The sequence below is a fragment of the Pseudorca crassidens genome, chromosome 15 (assembly GCF_039906515.1).
Source record: "Pseudorca crassidens isolate mPseCra1 chromosome 15, mPseCra1.hap1, whole genome shotgun sequence".
NCBI lineage: Eukaryota > Metazoa > Chordata > Mammalia > Artiodactyla > Delphinidae > Pseudorca > Pseudorca crassidens.
The window spans coordinates 48,207,589-48,231,181 of record NC_090310.1 but is presented as its reverse complement, the minus strand read 5'-3'; the positions used below and the strand labels follow the sequence as shown (position 1 = coordinate 48,231,181).

The window sequence follows — 23,593 nt, the reverse complement described above, 5'->3', positions numbered from 1 at the left end:
AAAAGGGGAGGGAGTGTATAAAGGTATTATGTCTTTAACACAGCAGGAGTCAACTCACAGGGTATAAAATGAATAAATCCAGAAAGAGTATAAGTGAATGGAGATAAATACCAGAAGAAACAGTTGAAAGAAGTGAAAGTGGGTCTTGGGCAACAGAACTTGTGAAGTAGAAAGGGGTAAGGCCCCTGCTGTTTGGGAGCATAGTATTTAATTTTAAAATTACGACCATATATTTTATGGAAAAAAATAACTTTCAAAAAGGAAGAGAGGAATTATGGTTGCTGGGCTATAGATCAGAGAGCAAAGATTTAGTTGCTGAGGGGAACCATAAATTGGAGCACAACCAACTTTCTAAAGGCTCCCTTCTGCACACACTACCCCCAGAAGATATGACGATACTACACAAGGAAAGAGAAGAAAAGCCATGCCCAAGCTCCACCTTCCCGTTTGGGAAATTCTTGGCTCAACTCACAATACTGAGTCTTTGTTTCATGATGTTTGCAAGACTGCACCCTTTTGGAGGTGAGATGTTTACTTCTCACGGCCAGAAATTTTCCTACATCCTTACCTGCCATACATGTGGCTGAGGAACTGCACAAGCCCCAGCTTGCTTCCTTCAACACTGATGTGTCAAGTCTTGGCCACAAATTCTATGTAATATGATGGTGATGGTGCCTTTGGAATGCTTTATGGACTGGCTCTGTCTTCCAAGTGAATGGTTCTTGATGTAACTGGGGATCTGATTGATAGGGAAATGAAAACTTAGCTGCACTTAACTGCCTCTGTGTAACTGTTTCTGCTCTCCTTCCTCCTAACCTCCTAGTCCTGTTTATCTTGGCCAAGGACATCCCCCATTCCCAAAGAGTCTTCTGGAGATCCTCACATTGGCAGCAAAGTAGCCATGTTCATACCATATGCAAACGTGCTCATAACCCAACAATTACTGCTCCCTAAATGATCAGACCTCCTTAGAATCATCCACTGTTATACTAACGTGCTGGTGCTTCTTCCTTTCATTCTTCATTCCCACTGGATTTCTGACAGGGAAGCCAACACTTTGTCCTATAAAGCAACTATAAATCAAAAAATAAAGTCAGAGAAAGGACAAAAAGAGAGAAGCATCACAAATCCATATCTCTCGACCTCAGGCTATTGAGATGTTACTTTTTGTTTGTTTGTTTGGCCATGTGACTTCCAAGATCTTAGTTCCCTAACCAGGGATTGAACCGGGGCCACGGCAGTGAGAACACCGAGACCTAACCACTGGGACTGCCAGGGGATTCCCAAGATGTTACTATTTTAAATAATAAGGCTTTATGGCTTAAATTCAAGAAATGGGAAAGCAGCAGTTAGTATCCCAGGCATGCCCACAGATTTTCCCAGATTTAACAGTCAACGGTATGAGCAATTGTTATAAAGCACCGTCTCTACGTTCAGCACATAAAGGTCAGAGAAATCACCTGCCTTTCTATACTCGGTCCTAGGACAATGGGTTTGGGGATTGGGGAGCTGCCAGCAGCCTCATGACTTAATTATCAGAACTAAACCTACATGAATATGACTTTACTATTATTTCAGAATACTCTTGCCCAGTAAATATCTTCAGTGTTCACTCCAGGAGCTTCCTGAAAATCTATTTATTTTTAAACAATGGTTTAAAAAACTCAACCAGCCCCCTTCTCAGGTCAACAGATTGTTCCCGGGAGCAGTCCTTCTTGTTTATCAAAGCATGACTTGTTCCAGAACCCTTACATTTCTGTGTCCATCAGTCTCTATTAAATCATGAAATATGCCCACGTGGAATCCCCACATTTAAAAGCCTGCCTTAAACCACTCAAAATATATCTAAGCCCCTATGAAACTGTGAAACTCAGATTGAGACTTGAACCCATGTGCTGGGATTCAAACCCAGGTAAAGCCAGATTGGGACTTGAACCAATGGTCTTTTTTATTTATTTATTTTTAACATCTTTATTGGAGTATAATTGCTTTACAAAGGTATGCTAGTTTCTGCTTTATAAAAAAGTGAATCAGCTATATGTATACATCTATCCCCATATCCCCTCCCTTTGGTGTCTCCCTCCCACCCTCCCTATCCCACCCCTCTAGGTGGTCACAAAGCACCGAGCTGATCTCCCTGTGCTATGCAGCTGCTTCCCACTAGCTACCTATTTTACATTTGGTAGTGTATATATGTCAGTGCTACTCTCTCACTTCATCCCAGCTTACGCTTCCCCCTCTCCATGTCCTCAAGTCCATTCTCTAAGTCTGCATCTTTATTCCTTATGTTCCTTATGTTCATCAGAACCTTTTTTTTCTTAGATTCCATATATATGTGTTAGCATATGGTATTTGTTTTTCCCTTTCTGACTTCAGTCTGTATGACAGATTCTAGGTTCATCCACTTCACTACAAGTAACTCAATTTCGTTTCTTTTTATGGCTGAGTAATATTCTGTTGTATATATGTGCCACATCTTCTTTATTCATTCATCTGTCAATGGACACTTAGGTTGCTTCCATGTCCTGGCTATGGTAAATAGTGCTGCAATGAACATTGGGGTGCATGTGTCTTTTTGAACTACGGTTTTCTCTGGGTATATGCCCAGTAGTGGGATTGCTGGATCATATGGTAGTTCTATTTTTAGTTTTTTAAGGTACCTCCATACTGTTTTCCATAGTGGCTGTATCAATTTACATTCCCACCAAGAGTGCAAGAGGGTTCCCTTTTCTCCATACCCTCTCCAGCATTTCTTGCTTGTAGATTTTTTGATGATGGCCATTCCGACTGGTGTGAGGTGATAACTAAGTGTAGCTTTGATCTGCATTTCTCTATTGATTAGTGATGTTGAGCATCCTTTCATGTGTTTGTTGGCAATCTGTATGTCTTCTTTGGAGAAATGTCTATTTAGGTCTTCCACCCATTTTTGGGTTGGGTTTTTTGTTTTTTTGATATTGAGCTGCATGAGCTGCTTGTGTATTTGGGAGATTAATCCTTTGTCGGTTGCTTTGTTTGCAAATATTTTCTCCCATTCTGAGGGTTGTCTTTTCATCTTGTTTACAGTTTCCTTTGCTGTGCAAAAGCTTTGAAGTTTCATTAGGTCCCATTTGTTTATTTTTGTTTTTATTTCCATTTCTCTAGGAGGTGGGTCAAAAAGGATCTTGCTGTGATTTATGTCACAGAGTGTTCTGCCTATGTTTTCTTCTAAGAGTTTGATAGTGTCTGGACTTACATTTAGGTCTTTAATTCATTTTGAGTTTATTGTTGTGTATGGTGTTAGGAAGTGTTCTAATTTCATTCTTTTACATGTAGCTATCCAGTTTTCCCAACACCACTTATTGAAAAGGCTATCTTTTCTCCACTGTATATTATTGTCTCCGTTATCAAAGATAAGGTGACCATATGTGCATGGGTTTATCTCTGGGTTTTCTATCTTGTTCCATTGATCTATATTTCTGTTTTTGTGACAGTACCATACTGTCTTGATTACTGTAGCTTTGTAGTATAGTCTGAAGTCACAGAGTCTGATTCCTCCAGCTCCGTTTTACTTTCTCAAGATTGCCTTTGTTATTCTGGGTCTTTTGTGTTCCATACAAGTTGTAAAATTTTTTGTTCTAGTTCTGTAAAAAATGCCATTGGTAGTTTGATAGGGATTGCATTGAATCTGTAGATTGCTTTGGGCAGTATAGTCATTTTCACAATGTTGATTCTTCCAATCCAGGAACATGGAATATATATATATGTGTGTGTGTGTGTGTGTGTGTGTGTGTATCCATCTGTTTGTATCATCTTTAATTTCTTTAATCAGTGTCTTATAGTTTTCTGAATACAGGTCTTTTGTCTCCTTAGGTAGGTCTATTCCTAAGTATTTTATTCTTTTTGTTGCAAAGGTAAATGGTAGTGTTTCCTTAATTTCTCTCAGATTTTTCAATATTAGTGTATAAGAATGCAAGAGATTTCTGTGCATTAATTTTGCATCCTGCTACTTTACCAAATTCATTTATTAGCTCTAGTAGTTTTCTGGTAGCAACTTTAGGATTCTCCCTGTATAGTGTCATGTCATCTGCAAACAGTGAGAGTTTTACTTCTTCTTTTTCAGTTTGGATTCTTTTATTTCTTTTTCTTCTCTGATTGCTGTGGCTAAAACTTCCAAAACTATGTTGAATAATAGTGGTGAGAGTGGGCATTCTCTTGTTTCTGATCTTAGAGGAAATGGTTTCAGATTTTCACCACTGAGAATGATGTTTGCTGTGGGTTTGTCATATATGGCCTTTATTATGTTGAGGTAAGTTCCCTCTACGCCTACTTTCTGGAGAGTTTTTATAAAAATGGGTGTTGAATTTTGTCAGAAGCTTTTTCTGCATCTATTGAGATGATCATATGGTTTTTCATCTTCAATTTGTTAATATGGTGTATCACATTGATTGATTTGTGTATACTGAAGAAATCTTGCATTCCTGGGATAAATCCCACTTGATCATGGTGTATGATCCTTTTAATGTGTTGTTGGATTCTGTTTGCTGGTATTTTGTTGAGGATTTTTGCATCTATGTTCATCAGTGATATTGGCCTGTAGTTTTCTATTTTGTGTGACATTTTTGTCTTGTTTTGGTATCAGGGTGATGGTGGCTTTGTTGAATGAGTTTGAGAGTGTTCCTCCCTCTGCTATATTTTGGAAGAGTTTGAGAAGGATAGGTGTTAGCTCTTCTCTAAATGTTTGATAGAATTCACCTGTGAAGCCATCTAGTCCTGGGCTTTTGTTTGTTGGAAGATTTTTAATCACAGTTTCAATTTCAGTGCTTGTGATTGGTCCGTTCATATGTCCTATTTCTTCCTGATTCAGTCTTGGAAGGTTTACTTTTCTAAGAATTTGTCCATTTCTTCCAGGTTGTCCATTTTATTGGCATATAGTTGCTTCTGGTAATCGCTCATGATCCTTTGTATCTCTGCAGTGTCAGTTGTTACTTCTCCTTTTTCATTTTTAATTCTATTGATTTGAGTCTTCTCCCTTTTTTCTTGATGAGTCTCGCTAATGGTTTGTCAATTTTGTTTATCTTCTCAAAGAACCAGCTTTTAGTTTTATTGATCTTTGATATTGTTTCCTTCATTTCTTTCTCATTTATTTCTGATCTGATCTTTATGATTTCTTTTCTTTTGCTAACTTTGGGGTTTTTTTTTTGTTTGTTTTTCTTCTTCTTTCTCTAATTGCTTTAAGTGTACGCTTAGGTTGTTTATTTGAGATGTTTCTTGTTTCTTGAGGTAGGATTGTATTGCTGTAAACTTTACTCTTAGAACTGCTTCTGCTGTAACCCATTGGTTTTGGGTCATCGTGTTTTCACTGTCATTTGTTTCTAGGTATCTTTTGATTTCCTCTTTGATTTCTTCCAGTGATCTCTTGGTTATTTAGTAATGTATTGTTTAGCCTCCATGTGTTTGCATTTTTTTCCTGTAACTGATATCTAGTCTCATAGTGTTGTGGTTGGAAAAGATACTTGATATGATATCAATTTTCTTAAATTTACCGAGGCTTGGTTTGTGACCCAAGATATGATTTATCCTGGAGAATGTTCCATGAGCACTTGAGAAAAAAGTGTAATCTGCTGTTTTTGGATGGAATATCCTATAAATATCAATTAAGTCCATCTGATATAATGTGTCATTTAAAACTCGTGTTTCCATATTTATTTTCATTTTGGATGATTGGTCTATTGGTGAAAGTGGTGTGTTAAAGTCCCCTACTATGATTGTGTTACTGTTGATTTCCCCTTTTATGGCTGTTAGCATTTGCCTTATGTATTGAGGTGCTCCTCTGTTGGGTGCATAAATATTTATAATTGTTATATCTTCTTCTTGGATTGATCTGCTGATCACTATGTAGTGTCCTTCTTTGTCTCTTGTAATAGTCTTTATTTTAAAGTATATTTTGTCTGATATGAGTATTGCCCTCCAGCTTTCTTTTGGTTTCCATTTGCATGGAATATCTTTTCCCATCCCCTCACTTTCAGTCTGTATGTGTCCCTAGGTCTGAAGTGGGTCTCTTGTAGACAGCATATATATGGTCTTGTTTTTCTATGCATTCAACCAGTCAGTGTCGTTTAGTTGGAGCATTTAATCCATTTACATTTAAGGTAGTTGTTGATATGTATGTTCCTATTGCCATTTTCTTAATTGTTTTGGGTTTGCTTTTGTAGGTCTTTTCCTCCTCTTGTGTTTCCTGCCTAGAGAAGTTCCTTTAGCATTTGTTGTAAAGCTGGTTTGGTGTGTTGAATTCTCTTAACTTTTGCTTGTGTTTAAAGGTTTTAATTTCTCCATTGAATCTGATTGAGATCCTCGCTGGGTAGAGTAATCTTGGTTGTAGGTTCTTCCCTTTCATCACTTTAAATCTGTCCTGCCACTCCCTTCTGGCTTGCAGAGTTTCTGCTGAAAGATCAGCTGTTAACCTTATGGGGAAATCCCTTGTATGTTATTTGTTGCTTTTCCTTTGCTGCTTTTAATATTTTTTCTTTGTATTTAATTTTTGATAGTTTGAATAATATGTGTCTTGGTGTGTTTCTCCTTGGATTTATCCTGTATGGGACTCTCTGCACTTCCTGGACTTGACTATTACCTTTCCCATGTTATGGCAGTTTTCAACTATAATCTCTTCAAATAGTTTTCTCAGACTCTTTCTTTTTCTCTTCTTCTGGGACCCCTACTATTTGAATGTTATTGCATTTAATATTGTCCCAGATGTCTCTGAGACTGTCCTTAATTCTTTTCATTCTTTTTTCTTTATTCTGCTCTGCAGCCGTTATTTCCACTATTTTATCTACCAGGTCGCTTATGCATTCTTCTGCCTCAGTTATTCTGCTATTGATTCCCTCTAGAGAATTTTTCATTTCATTTATTGTGTTGTTCATCATTGTTTGTTTGCTCCTTAGTTCTTCTAGGTCTTTGTTAAATGTTTCTTGTATTTTGTCCATTCTATTTCCAATATTTTAGATTATCTTTACTATCATTATTCTGAATTATTTTTCAGGTAGACTGCATATTTCCTCTTCATTTGTTTGGTCTGGCAGGTTTTTACCTTGCTCCTTCATCTGCTGCATATTTCTGTCTTCTCATTTTGTTTAACTTACTGTGTTTGGGGTCTCCTTTTCGCAGGTTGCAGGTTCGTAGTTCCTGTTGTTTTTGTTGTCTGTCCCCAGTGGGTGAGGATGGTTCAGTGGCTTGTGTAGGCTTCCTGGTGAAGGGGACTGGTGTCTGTGTTCTTGTGGGTGGGGCTTGATCTTGTCCTTCTGGTAGGCAGGGCCACATCTTGAGGTGTGTTTTGGGATGTCTGTTAACTTAGTGTGACTTTAGGCAGCCTCTCTGCTAATGGGTGGGGATGTGTTCATGTCTTATTAGTTGTTTGGCATGGGGCATTCATTATTGGAGCTTGCTGGCCTTTGGGTGGAGCTGGGTCTTAGTGTTGAGATAGAGATCTCTGAGAGGGCTCTTGCCGAATGATTTTACATGGGTCCAGGAGGTCTCTGGTTGTCCAACATCCTGGACTTGGCTCTCCCACCTCCAAGGCTCAGGCCTGACACCAGGCCAGAGCACCAAGGCTCTGCCAGCCACATGGCTCAGAAGAAAAGGAAGAAAAAAAATAAAAAAGAAATAAATTGAACAGATAGAACCTCAAACCAAATGGTAAAATCAAAACTAAATAGACAAAATCACACAAAGAAACATAAACACACTCATAAAAAGAAAACAAACAAACAACAGCAAAAAAACCCAAAAAGTCAGAACCCTAAGATAAATGGTAAAAGCAAACCTAAACAGACAAAAATCACACAAAGAAACACACATACACACAAAGAGAAAAAAGGAAAAAAATATATATATATATAAAAATAAATTTAATTTAAAAAAGAGAGCAACCAAACCAGTAAACAAATCCATGAATGATAACAAGCACTAAAAACTAAACTAAGATAAACATAAAAACCAGAAACAAATCAGATGCAGAAAGCAAACCCCAAGTCTACAGTTGCTCCCAAAGTCCACTATCTCAATTTTGGGAACATTCATTGCCTATTCAGGTATTCCACAGATGGAGCATTCATCAAGTTGATTGTGGGGATTTAATCTGCTGCTCCTGAGGCTGCACAGAGAAATTTTCCTTTCTCTTCTTTGTTTGCACAGCTCCTGGGGTTCACCTTTGTTTTGACCCCACCTCCGCATGTAGGCCACCCTCAGGTGTCCATTCCCCACCCAGACAGGAGGGGGTTAAAGCAGCAGCTGATTAGGGCTCTCTTGCTCACTTAGGCCAGGGAGAGGGAGGGGTACATTAGTTGTAACTGGAACTCAGCGTGAGCCTGCGATGGCAGAGGCCGCATGACATTGTAACAGCCTGAGGCACGTCATGTGTTCTCCCGTGGAAGTTGTCCCTGGATCTCGGGACCCTGGCAGTGGCATGCTGCACAGACTCCCGGTGGGTGTGGCCAGTGACCTGTGCTTGCACACAGGATTCTTGGTGGCAGCGGTGGCAGTGTTAGTGTTTCATGCCTGTCTCTGGGTTCCGAGCTGATAGCCATGACTCATGCCCATCTCTGGAGCTCACTTAGGCAGTGCTCTGTCTTCTGTGGGCACACGGAGCAGGAATCCCCTCTTCTCGCACACCCAGAAACAATGGTCTTGCCTGTCGCACCTCTCTTGCCTGTTCAGCAGGTCCAGACTTTTTCCCTGACTCCCTCCAGGCTAGCTGTGGCATACTAGCCCTCTTCAGGCTATCTTCACACAGCCAACCCCAGTCCTCTCCCTGGGGTCTGAGCTCCAAAGCCCGAGCCTCAGCTCCCAGGCCCCACCTGCCCCGGCGGGTGAGCAGACAAGCCTGTCAGGCTGGTGAGTGCTGGTCGGCACTGATACTCTGTGTGGGAATCTCTCTGCTTTTCCCTCTGCACCCCTGTTGCTGTGCTCTCCTCCGTGGCTCCGAAGCTTCCCCCCTCTGCCACCCTCCATCTCCACCAGTGAAGGGGCTTCCTAGTGTATGGAAATTTTCCTCCTTCACAGCTCCCTCCCAGGGATGCGTGTCCCATCCCTATTCTTTTGTTTCTGTTTTTTCTTTTTCCCTACCCAGGTACGTGCGGATTTTCTTGCCTTTTTGGAAGTCTGAGGTCTTCTGCCAGTGTTCAGTAGGTGTTCTGTAGGAGTTGTTCCACATGTAGATGTACTGTTGATGTATTTGTGGGGAGGAAGGTGATCTCCACATCTTATTCCTCTGCCATCTTGAAGGTCTCCCCCATGGCCTTTTAATGGAAATCACACACCTGGTCCCAGGACTCAGTGAAACTCAGGTACTTGATGTCTCATCACAGAGAGAATTCAGTGAGAGACAAAGTGATAGGTAAGAAGTGGATTTATTTAGAGAGAAACATACTCCATAGACAGAGTGTGGGCCATCTCAGAAGGCGAGAGGCACCAAGGTTTGGGGTTGACATTTTTTATAGGGCTGGGTAATTTCATATGCTAATGAGTGGGAGGAGTATTCCAGCTATTTGGGAGAAGGGGTGTGGATTTCCAGGAATTGGGCCACCACCCACTTGTTGACCTTTTATGGTCAGCCTTGGAACTGTCATGGCACCTGTGGGTGTGTCATTTAGTGTGCTGATGTGTTACAATGAGCATATACTGAGGTTCAAAATCTAGTGGAAGTCTTGTCCTCCATCTTGGACCTAGTTGGTTTTAACAATTTATGTCGTGTCTCATGGCTTTGTCATCCTTTTAAAAGTTGTGCCCTGCTCCCTTCCCTCCTGTTTCACCTATACATATCTGCCCTTGACCAGTCCCTCTTAAGCTACTACTAAAACTTTGTCAAGGTGGGGTTCTCCCTTATGGCAGTAAGTACTAAACAGCTTTACTTGATCAACAGAGTACTGATATGGTCTTTTGGGGAGTTGGCAGTTGACAAACACATGCAGATTTTCAATTATATTTGTAAAGTCACAGCTGTTGGCTTGGCAGTTTTGTTCTGTTAGCCCCTTTTCCAGTTCATTTATACACTCATTCAATTTTCTGTTTGAGTTCTATGAACCAGGAGATATAAAGAGGTTTGATTCTCATTCCATAAAGTAAGGAAGAGAGACACTAATAAACTAATTCCACAAATATGAGTCACTATAAACTGTGCTGAGTGCTGTAAAGGAAGGCTGTGTGGTGCCAAAGAAGCATTTAATGGGCCTACTGTGAGAAATCTGCAAAGGATTAAGCCCCTCAGGCTGAGATAGGAGGAATGAGTAATTGCCAGGTAAGAGACTGAAAATGGAGAAGGAAAATCTTGCAGGCTGAAGGATAAATTCACCCCTATCAGGCTAGGAATTCATTAGCATTCTCTTCAATTCCTTTGTCTTCAGGATCAGATAACTATTTTGTTTCTTCTGGCCACTTCTCTTTCACAGAATGGAAAAGAAAGCAAATATGTTTCAAATAAGAAGAGAACCAAAGAGAAGAGACAACATATCTGTTGTCTAGTATTCTTTGGGTATAATTAAAAATACATATTCAAATGTTGGACTGAAGTTTCCATAGCTGCATTGGTACAATTATACTTGGAATTTTCTACTTCATCAGCATTCCTGAAAGACCAATGAGATAGGTCTTAATGTCCACATTTTAAAGATGAGGTGTCATATGCACATAGTAGGTTGTTTCGGTTATCAGTTGCTTCTTAACTAACCGCCCCAAACTTAGCTGTTTAAACATTACGTTACTGTTCACGATTCTTCTGTTTCACATCATAATGACTGAGACAATGGGATAACTGCAAGGTCCAAAATGGCCTCATTCACGCAGTTAACATTTGATGCAGGTTGCTGGCTAGTTGCCTCACTGAAGCTATCTTACATGGGCTTCTCCATGTGCTTGCTGTGCTTCCTCACAGTAGGACAGCTGGGTTCCAAAAGGAATGTTCCAAGAGGAAGAAAATAGAAGTTTCCAATCCCCTTATGGCCTGGGCTCACTTTGCTTCATTGTAGTGGTCAAAGCAGTGACCGGGCTAGTCAAGATTCAAAGGGAGGAGAAACAAAACACATATACAGAGGGAAGGAATTGATGGCAGCCCCCTTTGGAGACTCTCTCTTATGTAGGTGCTCAACAGATATTTGTGGAATAGATGAATGGCACACCCAAGGGTCCACAGCTGGTCAAAAGCAGGACGGAACCAGAGTAAGAATGTGGGTCTCTTGGCCTTTATCTCTATGGTGTTGAGGATCAGTAGAGGGTTGAGGACATGGGGGCTCAAGTAGGATTAAAATTCTGGCTCTGCCATTAACTATTTCACCTTGAGAAAGTCATAGTATCTCTCTGTACCTCAGTTTCTCCATTGGAACATATAGTTCCTACCTCAAAGGGTTGTTATGAGGATTAAACTAATATGTATGAAGCGCTTTTATTCTAAGAGTTAAAGTATACTTTCATATACTAAGAGCTATGTAAGTGTTAGCTGTGACCATTCTAGCAATTAGGTCATGGTCCCTCTGATGATGCTATGACCTATTAGTGTCTATACTTACTACCCTCGCAGTAAGCATTTGGTTCTTTTCCTGGGATAAAAGTATAATATAGCACAGTGCTGGTTCTCAAGGTGTGTACTGTTTACTTGATTTCCAGTAAACATTCCCTGCGCCTTCTCAAAATAGGATCCACCAGAGGTATCTCCTGTGGACAGGACATCCAGATTTTTGAGACAGAGCATTTAGGGAATATATAATTGGTGTAAAAATAATTTATTCTTATTACAAAGCAACAAGGTCTCATGTATGGTAATTTAAAAAAATAACTTTTTTAGATAATTTGGTTAAGAGCATACACTAAAGTTTTATGACAATCTTGCTGCAGGAAAAGGAAATACAGCAGGCTAGTTCAAGGATTTATTCTTTTTTTTGCTAATTTTTTTTTTTTTTTTTTTTGCGGTGTGTGGGCCTCTCACTGCTGTGGCCTCTCCCGTGTGGAGCACAGGCTCCGGACGCGCAGGCTCAGCGGCCATGGCTCACGGGCCTAGCCGCTCCGCAACATGTGGGATCTTCCCGGACCGGGGCACGAACCCATGTCCCCTGCATCGGCAGGCGGACTCTCAACCCCTGCGACACCAGGGAAGCCCCAAGGATTTATTCTTAATGGAGACATTTTATAAGAAAAGAAATGGTTAGATAATCATTGTTATGACCAGATACAAAAAGAAAAAAAAAGTCTAGTTAAAGATCTGTAGAATATTTACTGACAGTCAGCTGAAAGTCAACTGGGAGGATGAGTTTCTCAATCCCATCAGAATCTATCAGAAAATTGCTTCTGCAATTTACTATGAATGCCAGTTTCTTCCCATGAGAAGTTGTGTGTATAATAACTCGCAAAAAAGTTCCATTGCAGATAAGATTTGGGACAATATTTTATCCTGAATATAAATGCACTGGAAAAAAATGAAAGGAAAACCTTTAAAAATGTTAACAGTTGTGATTATTTCTCAGTGATGGGACTGTAAGGAAATTTAATTTTTTTCTTTGTCCGTATTTTTAAAATTTTCTAGTATAGCAATGTATTACTTTTCTAGCTCCTTTAATAAGAAAGAAATGTTTTTCATCATCATTTAAGTAAAGAATTCCATTTCTTCATTATAAAATGTTTGATTATGAAAAATGAAGTAAGAAATATGAAAATGCTGGTCTGGGAGTCTGAAGAGGATGGGCCATGTCTTCTCAACTGCAGTGAGCTGAGAGTGAAGTGAGGTTAAGAAGGGGAGACAATTCCTTAGGGAAGAAAAGATGCCAGAAGATGGAGATGAATAGTGCCATGGCCATTGTGGGAGGGGCAGGTGCTGATTTGGTCTTATCAATTCTCCTCACATCTTTTGGGCCTACAGTAACCAAAGATGGACAGATAACAAAGGTCCACTTGACATACAACAATTTGCCCTGTATTCCTGCCTGTGAGCTTAATAGATCTGGACTGAAACTCCTAGTTTTGAAAACAAAGACCCAGGATTTGAAGTCTACATATCTGAGCCCTGAGATGGGCCAATTTGGCATCTCTGCTGAAATACCTATGCCCATCAAAAGAAAAAAGAACATGAAGTGACCTGGAGTAGTTTGCTGTTCATCAGATGCCCTACTTACTACATCTCCCAAGACCAAATTAGAGTGTATCTTTCTAAGTTAGCCTACTCCTTATGCTGCAGTTCAGAATATATTTTGTGGAGGTAAGAAAAAAAGCAGACAACTTCTAGATTTTTAACACAGCAGCTGAGTAAAAGAATAATTTCAACTGAAATGGTGAATTCTGGGGGAGGGGGTAAGGGGATGGATAGACAGAAACTAAAGGTTTGGACATATTCTGAAAATGCTTTATTAGATGTCACAGTAGAGATGCAAGTCAATAGTCTGGAGTTCAGGTGCAGTTCAGGCTGGAGATTTGGGAGGCATGATATTTAAAGCCGTCAGACTCAATAAGATCATCTATGGAGACAAGAGGGCTGAGAACCAAGCCCTGAGACCACCAATGTTCAGAGGACAGGAAGTGAAGAGAAACCATGAAAGAATACAGAGAAAGAGAAACCAGGGAGGTATGAGGAAAACCAGAAGTACGAGGTGTGTCAGATTTCAAGTGAAGAAAGTCTTTAATTTTAAGTCTTGTACTGTTCCAGCTTATCCTTAAACAATCCTTTAAGCAATGGCTGCACTATTTCAGCCCTATAACCTACCTCTCCCAGAACTACTGAAAAGATATTTACTATGATTAAGTCTTTGGATCATGGCCCAACATCCTCCCAGCCACCTATATGGTTGATTTTTTCCTGCTCCTGCCGAGGGAAAGGTCAGCCAAGACAAAGTCCCCCTGCGTAAGAGATTTTTTTCTCTGGCCTTTATGATATGAAATGAGTCTTCCCTCGTTTAACTCACTGACTGCCCAGTGCTAAAAATGGTGTGCATTTAATAGCCATGTTCTCCCAGCAAGAGATGGCTCCGAAGAGCATTCTTCTTCTGGATGTGTACCGAAAAGCATTTTCCCTTTCCTTGCAGATTCTGAACTGCTCTTAGAACCAAGAGGGTAGTGCCTTACTTGGCTCCATACACACAAAAATGTTTAACTCAGGTCAGGGATTAAAAACACTAAGCTGCTCAGGAATTGGTTTTAGGAGCGAAAGTACCTAAGTTACCACCACCTAGCTCTTGCTAAGCCATGGGCGTTGTAGTTAGTCAGTTAGTAACATAGAAAGACTCCTTTTATGGAGGCTTCCCCACCATCAATGAACTCATTTTATATAAATATTTAGCCAGGCAATAAACTGGACAGCCTATGTTACTCAACATCAGCCTCAAAAGACCCTCCCAATTTATATACACAGTATCTTGGTGGAGCAATACATTTTACACGCATGACATGGTCAGCGATAAATATACCAGGGTAGGTCAAACCCTATTTGGTTCTCTGCTTTTAACTGTCTTGGGCTTTGTGTGTTTCTTTAATCAGTTGGATGATTTAGATAAACAACGTGTATTAGTCTTTGTAAGTATAACATGCCTTGAACTTTCTCCAGATATTCATTCCCATTCATCATCATAATAGTTGTTCCCCCTTGGCCATCATTAAGATTAGAAACGTCCTTGAACCATTTAATGATATTCCACAAGACTGGACAGACTTTTCATGCCTTGATGAATTGCGATCACTCAGCTTAGACCAATGAAATCGGATACCCTTTAATGTGCCTGATGACTCTAAGGAGTTTAGGGAAAGCAGTGCCCGGGGATCAAAATGGTTTCACAGAATAACCATTCATTTGGGGGAAGATGCAGGATTTAAGTAAAATTTGATTAATGAGTTAGTATCTAATCTAATAGCTAACTGCAATGGATATTTTTTCTACTCCTGCATGTCGTTTTACCTACAAATGTCCATTTATTACAGGACTCATTAGAATGCATAAAGGAGGTATAAAATGATTTTTTAAGCTCAAATTAGAGTATTAAAGAATGAGGTTCCTTCAAGTGAAGTGACTTTAAGATGTTCACACCACTGATGAGGAGAACATAAAAACAAGGCTTGGACTAGGATGTGTTTAACCATTTTGGAGCTGAAAAAGACTAGTTGCCTCTATTTTATGGGGCTGTGTTGCTCCAGAGGGCCACCGTGGGAATGATGTGATCCCAAATGTCTGTGTGATATCAACAAGCAGACTTGGCAATTCGAGCCATAAATATCTTTAATATTTTCAGTAACAAATCAATTCCACCAACCCTGAAAACATTGACATTGCTATGGTTTAGAACCGGCTGATACTGGCATATTTAAATCATCTTTAAGTTCCTCCACAAACCATGATCAGAGACAAGAGTGTTAGGAACAGTACCCTGAGTGTAGAGTGCAGAGAGCACTGTGTTTGGAGTCCTGGCTGTCTCACAGGCAACTTGATCAAATTACTTAAAAGGAGCATCAGTTTCTTCATTTATTCATCAATTATTTATTGAACATCTTGTAATGTGCCAGGTGCTGTTCTTGGGACACATAAAATAACAAAACAAAATATGGGGCTCACATTCCTTCGCAGTTCTTGAGTAATATAACTTCCTACCATCCAGAGTTGTTGTACGGGTCAAACGAGGTATCATAAGTAAAAGTGCTTTTCTACCAGAAGCAAACTCTGAGATAAGAATTTGAGTGCAAGGACTTTATTTGGGAGGTAGAGGAAACACTGAGGGTGGGGATATGAGACAGGAAGAGAAGGCAGCCAATAAAGGATGTATTAGCGAGGAAGTCACCACGGTGGGAAACTGGAAATACCAAATGGACATTCTGGGCAATGGTGCAAACACAAGCCTCAATGATATCCCACTCCAGAGTAATGATGAATACCCCAATATCCTGAGAATCATGAGCTGAGGGCTCCTCCAGGAAGTGTTAATTCCCTGGCAGTTCTGGCCTGCCACATGTAGTTCTGGAGAGAGCCCTTGGGCACAGAGATGCAGATACTGGTATTTGGAAATCAGCTGAATCACACTGGAAATGATAGTGTCCAGGGATACAGAGGAGGATTGTCAGCGAATGATACAGACGTATCATCATCATCATTCCTCCACCAGCCAGATGGTGCCTGCCTGTCCCTTTCCCCCATTCATGTGCCCCAATATTTAACAGCTACCTGAAGGCTAGCTTGCAGTACATCGTAACTCTTCTCATTAACCAGCTAGATTTGGAAATAATCAAGCCCTAAGTTTCTCAAACTAGAGTTTGTGGGCTCTTGTGAATTTATAGATATAGCCTCCAGAACCCATGAATTCAATGAATTTTGCAATTAAAAAATTTTTCATTTTGATGACAAACTAAAATAAATTAATACAAACATATTCAGGGTCACCCTGCAACTAATTCATGAAAGGCAACTTCATTTGCATTTGTATTTGAGGTTGTAGTAATGATGAAAGATTTTGTGTAGCTGGAAAAGAGAAAGTGGGAGGACTGAGGCAAAATCATGTACGTTGCGTGTAAACAATAGCCGGAGTGGTATTATCTTTATTGTTTAGGGTTGACCAGAGATGGTACATAGAGCAGTCTATGCATCAATCTTTGTCAGCAGTAAATGCAGTGAGTGGTCAACTCTCAACTAGGATTTTTTCATGAAATACCTACATCATAATTTCCCAGGGTGTCTTTTAAGTGGATTGGCTAGAAGAATAATGGGTAGTTAAAGACAAGTTTATTGTCCAAAGGAAGTATAATGCCAATAATGTTGGTAACTCAGATGACGGCTATCAAGTTCAAAAGCAAGAGAATCAAGTCAACTAGTGAAATATTCAGTTTCCAAATAAATGCTTCTATAATAAAAATCAGTGTTTCTGCTTCTGGAAAGATGGAGTAGTACTTTCCCCTATTTCTTCCACTAAGTACAGCTAAAAAAAATGGGAAATTATGTATTAAAAAAATAAGAAAATTGGAAAGGTGGAGAAAAGAAGTCAGACCAGTTAGGGACCTGGGGTCCTGAAGAACAACATGGCATGAGTTGGCCAGGTTTTCACTTTACCTCATGTGTCCAGACTGGGTACTGGAGAAGCAAGCAACCCAGAAACACCAATGGGCACAGACAAAACGAGCCCCAAGAAAAGTCTGCTCTCTCAGTTCCAATGGACCAGAAAAGGGGCAGCCTAGCAAAACAGGAAACTTTTAGACAATAACTGCTCTATTCCAGCCAAACATCACAGGTTAAAAGTCTGCATCTCCAATCCCACTCCTTCCAGTGAAGGTCAAGGGGAAAGCCTAGATTTCCACCCACATCAGGCTGTGACAGCTGTCCCAATACCCCCTCTGCCAAGTGGTGTCAGAGAAGGCCAAGCAGGCACTAGAGACTTTCATCTCCTCTAGGGAGTAAAGACAAAGTACCCCTTCCCATCCTAGCTGGCATGGTGTCGGCAAAAACCTAGTGGGAGCCTGAACTCTCACCCCCACCGAGCAGTAATAAGGAGCTGCTCCCCCATGGGTGTCAATGCAGTTGAGTGGGGAACCTGGACTTTTCCACTTCCATCTGGCAAGTAATAAGGGAGTGCTCCCCTTCTCCCTCCAGAGTGGTGTCAGAGGAGGCCTGCTAAAAGACAAGATTTAAATAAGATCCAGAGACTCATAACATAATATCCCAAATACCCAGGTTTCAATCAAACACCACTCATACCAAGAATCAGGAAGATCTCAACCTGAATGACAAAAGACAGTCAACAAATGCCAACACCAAGATGTTAGGATTGTCTGACAAAGATTTTAAAGAAGCTATTATAAACATGCTTCAACAAGCAACTAGGAACATGCTTGAAACAAATGAATAAAAAATAGAAAGTCTCGGCAAAGAAACAAGATAAAAAGAAAAAACACATGGAAATTTTAGAACTAAAAACCACAAAAACCAAAGTTAAATAATGATTTAAGGTAAAACAATAACAAAAAACAATGTAATATAATTCATTATCTTATTGTTAATGTGAACTTTATTGATTTTGGATTTTGTTGTATTCACTTGTAAATCTACTGGGATTATGATTATAAAAGACTATACACATAAGAAGTTTCTACCTAGTTTTATGTTTATACAAGTGGCATTATTTTAAAATAATTTGTATTAACACCAGGGAACAATGATTTTTTTTCCTTTACAAGGGGTCCTCACTCAAACAAGCAAATGTTTATTTATAATGTCTTATGGGTTGAATTGTTCCCCACAACATTCATTCATAAGTCAAAGCCCTCACCCCCAGTACCTCAGAAAGTGACTGCATTTGGAGATAGGACCTTTAAAATTGATTAAGGTAAAATGAGGTCATGTGGGAGGGCTCTAATCCAATATGACTAATGTCCTTATAAGAAGAGGAGCTTAGGACACAGATATTCACAGAGGAAGACAGAGAGAAGACAGCCATCTACATATGGCCAAGCATAAGGTTTATCCTGAAGAACATTTCATGTGCATTTGAGAAGAGTGTATATTCTACTATTGCTGGGTACAGTGTTCTAAAAATGTCTGTTAGGTGCACATCGCGTATAGTGTTATTTGAGTCTTTTATTTCTGTTGAAATAAAGTTGTTCTGTTTTATTTCTGTTGTGTTGATCTTCTGCTTAGTTGTTCTATCCAATATTGAAAATAGGGCATTGAAGTCTCTAACTCTAATTGTATTGTCTACTTCTCCTCTCAATTGTGTCAGATTTGCTGCATGTATTTTCAGGGTCTGCTGTTATGTACAGGTATGTTTATAATTTTTATAAACTCCTAATGGATTGAGTCCTTTATCATTATAAAATTCCCCTCTTTATCTCTAATAACATATTTTGTTTTAAAGTATATTTTGTCTAATACTATTATTGACAATAATATTAGACAATATTATAACCAATCTAGCTTCAAAGCATTGTGATTGCTGTTTGCACGATATATCTTAGTATATCCTTTCACTTTTAACTTATTTGTATATTTGGATCTAAAGTATGTCTCTTGTAGACAGCAGATAATCAGATCTTGTTTTTCAGTCCAGTCTCACAATCTCAGCCTTTTGATTAGATTGTTTAATCCATTCACATCTGTGATGGTTAATTTTATGTTACTTTGAAAGGCAAAGTTTTGGATGAGATTAACATTTAAATCGGTGAATGCTGAGTAAAGCAGATTATCCTTCAAAATGTGGGTGGACCACACTCAATCAGTTGAAGTCTTGAATTGAACAAAAAAGACTGATCACCCCGAGCAAGAGAGAATTCCCTGGGAGACTTCCTTCAGACTTCGTCTGCACTATTGACTCTGCTTGGTCTCCAAGCTGCTGGCCTTCAGACTAGCACTGCACCACTGGGGCTCATGGGTCTCAAGTCTGCCAGCCCACACTGCAGATATGAACTTGTCAGCCTCCATAATTGTGTGAGCCAGTTCCTTATGAAAAATAATTTTCACAGATATGCACTATCCTACTGGTTCTATTTCTCTGGAGAACCCTGACTAATACAACATCTAATACTATTTTATTTATTTATTTTTTTATACAGCAGGTTCTTATTAGTTATCCATTTTACACATATTAGTGTATATATGTCAATCCCAATCTCCCAATTCATCACACCACCACCACCCACCCCCCCGCCACCTTCTCCCCTTGGTGTCCATATGTTGTTCTCTACATCTGTGTCTCTATTTCTGTCCTGCAAACTGGTTCATCTGTACCATTTTTTTAAGTTCCACATATATGCATTAATATATGATATTTGTTTTTCTCTTTCTGACTTACTTCACTCTGTATGACAGTCTCTAGATTCATCCACGTCTCTACAAATGACCCAATTTCGTTCCTTTTTATGGCTGAGTAATATTCTGTTGTATATATGTACCACATCTTCTATATCCATTCGTCTGTTGATGGGCATTTAGGTTGCTTCCATGTCCTGGCTATGGTAAACAGTGCTGCAATGAACATTGGGGTGCATGTGTCTTTTTGAACTACGGTTTTCTCTGGGTATATGCCCAGTAGTGGGATTGCTGGGTCATATGGTAATTCTATTTTTAGTTTCTTAAGGAACCTCCATACTGTTCTCCATAGTGGCTGTATCAATTTACATTCCCACCAACAGTGCAAGAGTGTTCCCTTTTCTCCACACCCTCTCCAGCATTTCTTGTTTGTAGATTTTCTGATGATGCCCATTCTAACTGGTGTGAGGTGATACCTCATTGTAGTTTTGATTTGCATTTCTCTAATAATTAGTGATGTTGAGCAGCTTTTCATGTGCTTCTTGGCCATCTGTATGTCTTCTTTGGAGAAACGTCTATTTAGGTCATCTGCCCATTTTTTGATTGCGTTATTTGTTTTTTTAATATTGAGCTGCCCAGTGTTATTATTGATATAGTTAAATCTATATTTGCCATTTAATTTTTTTGTTTTCTGTATATCTTATGTCTGTTTTGTTCCTTTATTCCTCATTTACTGCTTTATTTTTTTTAATTGAAGTACAGTTGATTTACACTGTTTCGGGTGTACAGCAAAGTTACTACTTTATTCTGCATTCAGTGACTATTTCTAGTGTAACATTTTAATTCCTTTAATGATCTTTTTCACTATTTATTTCATTATTTTCTTAGTGGCTGGTCTAGGGTTTACCATATATATCTTATAAGAATCAACTTCAAATTTATTCTAACATAATTCCAACAAGAAATAGAAATGCTATTCCTATATAGCTCTATTTACCATACTCCTTTTTTGTGCTATTATTATCATACATATTACATCTATAGATGTTGCAAATACAATTCATCATTATAATTATTACGTAATATAATTTTGTATCTATTAAAGAAGCTGCAATAAGAAAGAAGGGCAAGTGTATATTTGTACATTTGTTATGTTTACTTTCTTATTTACCCATTTCGGTTCTCATTTGTTCCTGTGGGTTCAAGTTACCATCTGTTTTCATTTTCTTATTCCAATACAACTCTGCTCCCACTCATATCCTTTGTGCTGTCGAATATATTACATTATACATTCTAGGTCCAACAATGCAATTACTTACATACTATTTTATACACTTGCTTTTTAAATTAGGTAATAGAAGAAAGGAAAAAATATGCACTTATACTGTATTTTATAAATACATGATCACCTTTACTGACTCTTTGTTTTTCTGTGTGGATTCCAATTTCCATCTGGGTTTACTTGCTCTCAGTCTGAAGGACTTCCATTAATATTTGTTGTAAAGCTAGTCTGCTAGCAACAAATTCTCTCTCTCTCTCTCTCTAGTTTACTTGGAAATATCTTAATTTTACCTTCATTTTTGAAAGATAATTTTGCTGGGTATAAGATTCTTGTTAAGAGTTTTTATTTAAGCACTTTGAATATGCTGTTCCACTGCCTCCTGGCCTCTATGGTTTCTGATCAAAAATCAGCCATTAATTTTCTGGGGGTTCCCTTCCCTTATAAGAGATGATTCAGTTTTCCCGTTTTCAAGGTGTTCTCCTTGTCTTTGGCTTTCAGCACTTTTTTTTTTTTTTGTGGTACGCGGGCCTCTCACTGCTGTGGCCTCTCCCGTTGCAGAGCACAGGCTCCGGACACGCAGGCTCAGCGGCCACGGCTCACGGGCCCAGCCGCTCCGTGGCATATGGGATCCTTCCGGACAGGGGCACAAACCCGCGTCCCCTGCATCGGCAGGCAGACTCTCAACCACTGCACCACCAGGGAAGCCCTGGCTTTCAGCACTTTTATCATGATGTGTCTATTTGTGGATCTCTTTGCATTTATCCTACTTGAAGTTCGATGAGCCTCCTGAGTGTGTAGATCAAAGTTTTTCAGCAAATTTGAGAAGTTTTTAGCTGCTATTTCTTCAAACATTTTTCCTTCTTCTTTCTCTTTCTCCTCTCCTTCAAATACTTCCACTATGCATACACAGGTGAACTTAAAGGTGTCCCACATTTCCTTGAGGATCTTTACTCTTCATTTTATTTCCTCTCTGTCCCCCACATTGTCTAATCTCTATCGATCTATCAAATTTGCTAGTTCTTTTTTCTGCTAGTTCAAATCTACTGTTGAGCTCCTCTAATACATTTTTAAAAAAATTTCAGTCATACTTTTCAACTCCAAAATTTCCATTCGGTTCTTTTTTATAATTACTCTCTTTATTGATATTATCTATTCCATGAGATATTGTCTTCACACCTCACTTTACTACTTCAAGCATGGTTTCCTTTAGTTATTTGAGCATTTCTGTCTTGGGTGGCTTAAACAACAAACATTTATTTCTAACCATTCTGAAGGCTGAGAAGTCCAAGATCAGGTGCCAGCATGACTGGATTCTGTTGAGAGCCCTCTTCCTGGTTTGCAGATGTCTGTCTTATTGCTGTGCCATCAAGTGGCAAAGAGCAGAGAGAGGAAACTAGTTCTCTCAGGTTTCTTATAAGAGCATTAATCCCACTCATGATTGCTTCACTCTCATGACCTGACTATCTCCCAAAGGCTCCACCTCTTACTATCATCACCATTAGAGGCTAGGATTTCAAATTTTGAATTTGGTGCAGAGACACAAATGTTCAGTCCACAACAATATTTGTGATGGCTACTTTAAAGTCTTTGTTAAATCTGACATCTGGCCCTCCTCTGAGATAGTTTCTGTTGCTCATTTCCCTCCAAGGCTAGGTCACATGTACCTATCCTTTTTGCTGTCTTGTAATTTTATGTTGAAAACTGGACATTTTAGATGATATAGCAACTCTGCTTACTCATTTCTCTCTCCCCTCTCTGGGGCTTGTTTTTGCCGTTGTTTGATTGCTTATTTGATTTGTGAAATGCCTACACTATTTTGGTGAAGTATATTTCCCCTGTGATTTGGAGCACATCACATTCTCTTTCTGAGTACTTTAAAAATATCAAATGTTGGTAATTACTAAATGATCTTTGTTGCCTTGTCTAGCTATGAAGTTTTAAGACTCCAAATGCAGAAATCAATATCCTTATAAAAATGGTCTTAAAAAATAGAAGAGATGAAAGACATGTAGTCCTTGAGCTCCAGTGAAGACACTTGCTCAGATACTCACATTCACATTTCCTGCTGCTTCATGTGCCCCAACCCTTTCTTCTCATGTCTACTCTTCTAGACATAAGCCTCTCTCTTACCCTTTCTGCAGAGACCTTGGAAGCCACGCATGACATATTTTGGAGCCAAAGGATGGAAGGACCTCAGTTCCTGAATCACTGTTTGGAGGATGGCTGCCACTTAGACTTCATCTGTGCAAGAAAGCTTTATCATATTTAGACTTTGAGATTTGGGAGGTTATCCATCTTGCAGCCAGTATTGCCCTAAATAATAGTTTCATGTTTTTGGAGTCAACCAGCTGCCATTAGCCCCTAACTGTAACCATGAATCAAATGAAATTAAAGTAAAACATGGAAATATGACCAGACACTGAGGCAATGGAAGAGATTTTTGGTAATCGACTCTGAATCCACTCTTTGCCTCTGGTAAGGATTCTGGTCTGGCCAGGGCATCTGATTTGGACATCTGCTCAGAAGCAGTCCTGAGCAGAGGAGCTGGATGAGGCCAGGTCACAAATGGTAATCCTCACTCAAATGCCTAG

At 39.4% G+C, this 23,593-nt stretch overlaps 1 protein-coding gene across 1 annotated transcript in view; it reads right to left on the bottom strand.

The window, feature by feature from the left end:
• Positions 1-976: 976 nt before the first annotated feature.
• The window catches only part of TASP1 (taspase 1), a 274,050-nt gene continuing 251,433 nt past the window's right edge, over positions 977-23,593 (bottom strand). The window contains exon 14 of the mRNA XM_067707466.1: positions 977-1,062. Within this exon, the coding sequence (XP_067563567.1) occupies positions 1,021-1,062 (42 nt within the window). The 3' untranslated portion in view covers positions 977-1,020. The remainder of the gene's footprint in view (positions 1,063-23,593) is intronic.